We start from the raw sequence: 8,742 nt of genomic DNA, 5'->3' as shown, positions 1-8,742 counted from the left end.
AGCACTGTTAGGGAATAAAGATTTTATGTCCAGTGGTCAACAAGGTTGGAAAGAGCTGGCAGTTTCAGAGAGAAGAAACCTCTCTTTAGTACTGTATTGTGGGTCAGAAAAGGCTAAGTAAAGAAACCAATCCCTGAAGACAAGTTAAATGTTTCAAGTGAACCTGCACAGTGAAGTAGTAACTCTAAATAACAAGCATTTGCAAAACCACCCTAACCTTAATTCTACTGTGTGAATATCAATCTGGTTTTGGCCTGCTAATTATAGCTGTGTAGATCTAATAATTAGATGAGTGGTTCAGAGTCAACCCAATATGGTCACTCAATAGAATTTCTGGTTCAGACATCATAACAAAAATGAAACAAAGAAAAAATTTCTTGGGTCATATGTCTAGGCTCCAAAGAGAAGGAGATGGCAGCTCTACAAGATAGGAAAAACAGATTGTGCTTCCTTATTGTTTTTCTTTCTCTTTGTCATGGCAACCTATGTTTTGAGGGAAAGGGATATACATGGGGTTTTAAAACTGGAAGAGGCCATCAAGCTCCTTCATTTCTACAGACTTTAGAAGCCCAGTAATTTGCCCAAGACCCAATAGTAAACTAGTGTCCAGCCTGCTTTATTAATCAGTGGGAGATCTAGTGTGCCCCGCTCCTAATTCCCACTTGTCACTATTTATAAGTACTTTCTAGAGTTCACATCTTTAATGCCAGAAGACTGGCCGAGAAGAGTTAATTCTTAGTTTGCTCAGCCACAACAGCTGAAATCTTGCCAGTTTTTCCAGGCAACAGTTGGGTCACATCAGGTAGATTCTTTTGCAGAGATGATTAAGTTTCAGAGTCTGAAAAAACAACTCAAATCTACACCTTCCCCCTCCTTCATGTGTCAAAATAGCTGTTCCTTGCAAGATGTTTTGCTTGACTTTTCAGTTTCTAGGGACTCAAATTCTCTTGGGTTGTATCAGGGAACATGAAGTGGAACTAAACCAACATGGGGCCAGTTTTATCTTGTGGTCACCAACCAAGTTAATAGCATTTGCCATTTGCTGAATCTTTAGTATGAAATGCCATATGAAAGTGAGAAAGCTCAATGTCAACATGGCTCAGTTGATATTTATTAAGCATTTTATACAATGTCATCACTGCACTTAGCATCCAGCAACTCTTCCAGAAAGTATACATTACTTTGATATCACCTGGGATTCAGACATGTCGGTAGCCTCTCTTCCTTCTTGGAGGCAATGATTAGGTTAATGCTAGTCCCTCTCCAGAGCTGAACACTACCTGCCTGCAGGTTGGGTCAACTGTGTGTTGTGTCAGTGGTTGGAATGCATGCTCAAGAAACCAGCCCAAGTCCCCCTACCACTTACAAAGCTGTTTGCTTATACTCTTTTGAGATTTGGTCCTGCTTATTTGGGGTTAGATGGGAGTTTTCAAGCAGTTCATAGTTGTCCTGCATGTTGGGGAGACTTTGCCCCATGTCTTGGGTAACCTTTTGGACCTGAATACCGGTGCTGTTCTTTGCAGAAATTCTCTGACCCCGGTATGCCTGAGCCTGACGTTTACAGATACCGAACTTGCTGAGCAGGATAAACACATCCCTCTGGAAGGCTTTGGTGAAAATGGCATAGAGGAATGGATTGGCACAGGAGTTAAGTGGGTAGAAGAGAACCAGCAAGATTTTGGAGTTGGTAACGGTGATGAGAGGCTTGTTCATAAGTGCTGACAGAGCATAGAATGAGATTGGGGCCATGCACATGAAGTCAGTGAAGATCAACACAGCCATCCTTTTGGCAATTTTGGTGTCTTTGTCCCCCGGGTTGTACTGGGGATTCCGGACTGTGATGTAGATCTTCACGTAACAGGAGCAGACGATGATAAAGGCAACTATGTTGAGCAACAGAACAAGGATAATATACGCCAGGGCAAGAGGAGTCTCGGTGTCCATGGGCAGGCAGATACTGACCTTAGCATAGCTGCTTATTCCCACCAAAGGGAGCAGGGCGAGCAAGAAGCAGCAAACCCAGCCCCCAACCATGATGGCGTAGGCGTGCCTGAGGCGGATCTTGCGGTCCAGGCGCATGGCGAAGGTGATGGCGTACCAGCGCTCCAGGGTGATGACTGTCAGTGTGTACACTGACAATTCGCTGGCAAAGACGGTGAAGAAACCAGCTGTGTTGCACCCAGGGCCTGTCTGCCAGTCGATGGCGTGGTTGTAGTACTCAGACTGCGTGTAGAGGTCTACGGAGGCTATGAGGAGCAGGTACATCCCCATGCAGAAATCTGCGAAGGCCAAGTTGCACATGAGAAAGCGTGGGACAGTCAGTTTGTAGTGGCTCGTGAGGAGGATGACCAGGACAAAGACATTGCCCAGGAGAGCCAGCAGACTAACAAACCACACCACGATTCTCAGGAATTTGTAGCCCATTATGTCTTCACAGGGGTTGAACTCATCCGACCTGGGGGTACACACCATGTCTTCACTGCCCCCACACACAGTGTAGTCATAATGGCTGTCAAAGGCCTGTAGGGTCTCTTCCTGGGGGTTTTTGAGCTCTTGGCCAAAACCAATGATCTCATCCTCTTGTTCTTCTAAGAAGACGTAATAATGAGAGTTGCTGTGGGTATCCTGGAACTTGGAGTTTTCCTTGTACCCAGCGCTGCCGTCACCCGGATCCTCTTCATATTCTTGTTCGAAGGGACCATTTAAAGCTTTCACAGATTTTCTCTGACGCAGGCTCCGAATACTGCTCTCATTACACATTAAAGACTCAAGGATTCTGCAAGGCAGTAGATATACGTCACCACTTGCTGAAAACCCTCTAATAGTCCCCACAACACTTAGCAAAATATGCAAACTACTTCGTATGATATACATGATCCTGTGAGATTCTACATGATCTGGTCAGGCCTGTCTCTCCTATGTCATTTCCTATAACCCTCCCCTCTCCAAGTGTGATCCACTGACATTGGTCCTTATTTCTCATCTGCAACCAGTTCAAGAAAAGCAGTGACTTAAAAAAAAAAAAAAAAAAAGTATGGATGCTAGAGCCAGTCTGCCTAGGTTAGGATCTGATTCTACTATTTACTGGCTGTTTCATCTTGGGTAGGTCTATGAACATTGGTTTATTCGTTTGTAGGATGGGATAGGGAGAGTATTTCATTTTGGATTGTTAAAGGATTAGATGAGTTTATCATTTTGAAGTTCTTATGACAGCACCTGGAACATTGTTAGTGCCATGTATATTTTGGTTACTAATATTATTCCTCTTCAGAGCTTTAGAATTCCATGTTCCCTTTGCCTGAAAAACTCATGGCTGCCTCTACTCATTATTCAGTTTTAAACTCAGATTTTCTTTCCTCAGAAGAGGCTTCCTTCGTCTTCTTTAATAAATTGCCTGAGCCTTGTGTTTATTTTCTTCACAGCACTATCTAATATCTTCTTATTTGTTTGCCTGTTTCTTTTCTGACTTCCCATTCTAGAACGTAAACAATATGCAAGAAGGCTCTTGCTGTGGATAGGACAGTGCCAGGCACATAACAGGTGCTCAATAAATATTTATTGAACAAATGAATAAATGGACACTATTGTGCAGACATGCTTATGGAAGTAAGATTTAGTGTTTCACTAGCTCTCCACACTGATATCAAAAGGGATTCTTTTTTTTTTTTTGGCCACGCCACATGGCATGCAGGATCTTAGTTCCTCCACCAGGGATCGAACCAGTGCCTACTGCAGTGGAAGCACAGAGTCTTAACCCCTGGACCACCAGGGAATTCCCCAAATGGGATTCTTTAACTGGATTTAGCTGCTGAGCAGATTCATCTATTGAGCTCTGCTTAAAATGCCCGGTGGACTGCCTATTCCAACCTGTTTGGAGGTTGACGAGAAATCTGGATCCTGCCCTCAGGGTCCACTCTAGCCTCCCACCCGTCCCTGGTCCCTTTTCTGCTCAGGGCTGGCTGACACCGTCCCCCTTATCCCACTCCTAGTTTTCTGCAGCTGTTATGCCCGCATTAGCTTTCTTTGCACAGCTGTTCAACTTTCCTGTTTGCTTCTATCCCCACAGCTAGATCCCAACTTATTTACAACTGCTAGTCTGAGTGCAGGAAGTCAACGCACAGATATTATATAGAAACCAAGAGGGAGTGAATAAGAGATAAATGAAGAACAGACACAAAAGGGGAAATGATGCAGAGTGAAACTGTAGGTGAAGACAAGATTCAGAGAGAGCATGGGAGAAAAAGAAGGCCATCCCTCTTTTGCAGCTTCACAAGCAGCCTGTTAATAAAATAATACATATTATGAGAACTTAAATTCCAGGTCATGGTGATAGGTGTTTTCTACTCAGTTTCTCATTTGCTCTTCTCAAAACCTCTGTAAATGGTAGCATTACGATCTCCCTTCACAAAGGCTCAGGGAGGTTAAGTGAGTAGGGTGGGATAACACAGCTAGGAAGTGGCAAAGCTGGGACACAAACCCAGGTGACTACAAAGCCCACACTGTAACCAGGGAGCTGTGACATTTGCAAGGCCTGAACTGACCAGGTAATCCAATTGCTTGTGTTGTTCCTAAGTTCGTCCTCATAGTTGTGGCACCTAATATGGGTTGGGTCTGGAGGCCAGAAATCATGTCGTGTAACCTCTACAAGATTCTGCATGATCTGGTTATTCCTGCCTCTCCTACATCATCACCTAAAATCCCTCCCTCCCCTGCTGTGATCCAGCGACACAGGCCTTATTTCTTATCTGCAACCACTTTCGGTCTGCAGTCACTGTGTCCCATGAACTCCATGTCTCTGACGGATGTTTCCAAATTCTTCTCCACCTGGTTTTCAAACCACAGAGCTTCTTCCTCAAACCCAGAAATTAATTCAACTTCCACCAAAGCCTTTTGTCACTTATTCCAGACACTGCCACTTACCCTCTGATTTTCTTCTGATTCTTAAAAGCACAGCAGTGGCTCGGATAAGAAAGGTCAGCCCGTGTGAGATGAAGGAAACTCAAGGAAAGTGGAAGTTTCTTTAGAGTCCAAGTGTTTCTTGCTGTCAATTCCTTCAGGTGTTCCAGGCCTTTGGATGGCAGGGCAGTAACACTGGTATGAGAGACATCCCTGGGAGGGAGAGAACAGTGATACAGAGAGATGGTGAGCAGCCAGGGCCTTCCAGTTCTTGGTCAGAAAGACAGACAGGCCTGAGATTAATGGGGACATGACACGATGCTTTCTGCTGTAGAATATGCACTCTGAGTTATTACACACAGCCACTGGTCTAAGGATGGATATTATGCTTCTAAGTTGGTATGTTGCAAGGGACTTCCATTTTTATTGTTTAGAACTCCAAGATCTATCAGTACGAATAATACATAGTTCAGCAGACATTTTGTTTTACCCATTACTATACACACAAACTCTTGGAATCAGAGATGGATGTCAATTTTACTCTGAAAAACTACATCATATAACTACTAAATGGTCTCAAGAGGCAAGAGAAATAAATTTGAACAGGCTCAGAGGGGCCTAAATTGCTCCCAGTCTCTGTGGGGGCTAGGGTTTTGGGATTGAGAAAGTGTTCATCGATATGGATCAATACCAGTATCATGAAAATCTTCTAATGACGCAGAACTTGGGAGTCATAACCAGTTACATGGTGACTTCATGACTCAGGACAATCTCGCCACAGATTCTTTAGAAGGCTCTAAATGTATTCCGGGAAAGAAAACTCCAGTATTTATATTAACAATTTGAAATGAGATTCAGATTGAGGTGGTGAGGCTGGGGACAGTGTAGACATAAGTATCAGTTACTAAAGTAGAATTAATTCATGGCTTTTAGTGTGACATTTTCTGCTCTTTTCTCAGTCCCACAGAATCCAGGTTACGCATCTTGCTCCATCATTTTTACTTGTGTTGAGTAACAGCCTGAATAAGACCATAAATATTTAAACTAACATCTCTCTTATTTTATATTTTATCAATTGAATTAAATTGACCTTCATTAAATACTCCTTTTTTTTGCAATCATATTTTTAATGTTTCATGTAATTAGTAATGACTGATTAGCAAATGAATTCCAGTATTTTCAACTTCTACTCCACATTATTGTAATTGGACTTAGCTGGGATTTACATTCTCAGGGTTCAAGGATGCTAGAACTTGCAACTTGCTTTTTATAAACAGGAAGCTTGAGTATTAACCCCATTCACTCCAGAACTGTGATTATTGGGGGGAGGGTGTCATGTTCACTATTTTGTTTTATATTTAATTTAAAAATTCCATATTTCAGCATTTCCCAAACTTGCCTGGGGGTAATAATTACCCTTGGTGCTTGTTACTGTATGATCCCCAGGTGATTTTTAACATTAAGCAAGTACATTTGGAAAACTGGCCTAAATGAATAACTTTGTGGTTAGTGAGAGAGTTGAGGAATTAAGCCCAGCTGTGAGGTAAATGAGGCTGGACTTTGCTCTCCTGCCTCATCTTCCTTTGGATGCATCTCTTTCTCTTTTAGCCGTGTGTTGTCACGGTGTGGCCATCTTTATGTCTCCGGTTTTCTGGAGGCCACTTGCGTGTCTCTTTTCTGTCAGTGAAACAAGAGAGCATCTCTTGGCTCCTTTTTACTGCTTTGCTGTCTGTTGGATACACTGATTGTGTGTATTCATCTGAAAGATGAAGTTTATCCTTCCAAGTAGTACGTTTGCATTTTAATAGATATTTCTTTTTTTTTTACCCTTCCCCCTCCCCGTATCCTCAAGTCCATTCTCTAGTAGGTCTGTGTCTTTAAATAGATATTTCTTGAGAAAACACTTTAGTAACCATTCCTGTTACTGCATGACAAAATACCCCCAAACTAAATGGCATCAAACAACAATCTTTTTATTACAAGCATAGCTTTTGTGGGCCAGGAATTTGAACAGGGCACGGAGGGGATGGTTTGTGTCTGCTCTGTGCTGTCTGGGACTCAGCCGGGAAGACTTGAAGGTTAGGACAGCTCAGTGGCTGGGGGCTGGGATTATCATCAGGCTCCTTCATATCTTCAGGTCTCTGGAGTCTTTGAACATAGATCCAGGTGCAGCAACCCCTCCAGGAACTCGTTAGCAATCTGCGGGGGAGGAATTTACTCCCTGATTTGTCTGAGTGTCTGCAATGAGCGTTTCCCAGGTAGCCTCCAGTTGGGTCCTGGTGGGGCTGAATTGGGAAGGCGTTTTTGGAAAATGTGTCTAAACTTTGTGATGGAAACATCTGTAACATAATTGGTACTTGGCATATAGTAGGTGTTCAATGTTAATGCCCTCCTTGCCACAATCTGGAGTTTAAGCTCAAGTCAGAAGCAAGGAACCAAGCAAATACAGCTCCAGCCCAGATCTTGGCTTATATAGTCAACTGCTTATTTGACATTTCCATATGGATTTTTCACAGGCATCTCCAACTTGACAGATCCATCCTAAATTTAGCTTCTAATCCCCCACCCTGACACCAACCTGCTCCTCGTCCATTTAATCTAGCAAAATACAGGGATTTGAACTCCAGAAGAGCTTGTATTTGCATCTCTAACGGAAGCTCTCTGGTTCAAGCTAACAGCATCTCTTGCTGTGGCAGTTTTCTTGTCAGCTCTTACTCCCTTTCAGTCCATTCTCCACACACCAGTAGAGGAGTCATAACATATGGGTCGAGCAAGGTCATTCTCCTGCTCAAAACCTTGCAGTGACTTCCTAATGTACATGAATAACATCTACTCTTCAAACCATGCTTGTCAAGGCCCTGCAGATCTGGCCCTTGCCTTCCTCTCCAACGTCATCTCAGGGCCATAGACTGCTTACAGCCCAAATTAGAATCTATCTGGAGCTGTCTCACTCCCCACTGGCATGAGCCACTTGATGTAGCTCTAAGTATCCACTAAGCCTACTGCTCCTAGTGCTCTGAGGTACGGCCCTCTCCTGATGTAAGGCTGCTGCACTGGTGCTACTTCAGCCCTTACAGAGTCAAGCAAGGGGAACAACGGCTTCCCCTCCAACCCCCCCTTTTAAAAAAATTTAACCTCTGTTGCGGAGGTCTACAGTTTTAATCAGACAGCTCTGAGTGTTGCAGAAAGGAAGGTAGGAGCTCCTATACTTCCCAGTGGATGTAGCACTGCCTCTCTTTTCAAAATAACTCAATGGAATGATTCTTCCCTCTAAACCTGCTGGTATTTCTTTATTTCCTGCCCACCAAGTGCCATCTTCCAGGGCTTATGTCCTTGTGGATTTTCTCTTGTCCTTGTTCAGTATTCATGCCATGAATGGTTACAGTAAAATGCAATTGAGCTAGACCCCCAATCAGATTTCAGCTCTGCTGTGTATGGGTCTACAGTGTCATGGTTCTCATATAACTACCACCTTAGTTTAGGTCTGAATTACATTTCAACTGAGTTTTGCAAAAACTGCTTGACTCGTCTCCCAGAAAGTGTCTACTAATTCTGCCTTCAGACTTAGGACAGGATGTTCTTTCTAAAACTTGGAAGGAACAAGTTTTGTTGCTTTCCAGCTTGAAACCCATGGTTCCTCCAATGTCTACAGTTCACGCTTCTCTAAGTCTCTGCCCTCTCTCCAGCGCAAGTCTCTTCCTGAATTCTGTGTTGTCTTCTTTCTTGATTTTCTCCTTCATTCCACTGGAGTACATTTTCTTCCTTCCTTCCTTCCTTCCTTCCTTCCTTCCTTCCTTCCTCTCTCTCTCTCTCTCTCTCTCTCTCTCTCTCTCTTTCTCTTTTTCT

At 43.3% G+C, this 8,742-nt stretch overlaps 1 protein-coding gene across 2 annotated transcripts in view; it reads right to left on the bottom strand.

The window, feature by feature from the left end:
• Positions 1 to 225: 225 nt before the first annotated feature.
• The window catches only part of TSHR (thyroid stimulating hormone receptor), a 180,902-nt gene continuing 172,385 nt past the window's right edge, over positions 226 to 8,742 (bottom strand). The window contains exons 9-10 of one of the 2 annotated variants that reach the window (XM_007470463.1): positions 4,921 to 5,109; positions 226 to 2,776 (exon numbers count right to left, since the gene is read on the bottom strand). In XM_007470463.1, coding sequence (XP_007470525.1) covers positions 1,363 to 2,776; positions 4,921 to 5,109 — 1,603 coding nt within the window. In that variant the 3' untranslated portion in view covers positions 226 to 1,362. The remainder of the gene's footprint in view (positions 2,777 to 4,920; positions 5,110 to 8,742) is intronic. The other variant, XM_007470464.1, reaches the window with a different exon arrangement.

This window comes from Lipotes vexillifer, unplaced genomic scaffold (assembly GCF_000442215.2).
Source record: "Lipotes vexillifer unplaced genomic scaffold, Lipotes_vexillifer_v1.1 scaffold841, whole genome shotgun sequence".
Taxonomy (NCBI): Eukaryota; Metazoa; Chordata; class Mammalia; order Artiodactyla; family Lipotidae; genus Lipotes; species Lipotes vexillifer.
The sequence above is the reverse complement of the archived record's forward strand: the minus strand, read 5'-3'. Positions and strand labels throughout refer to the sequence as shown.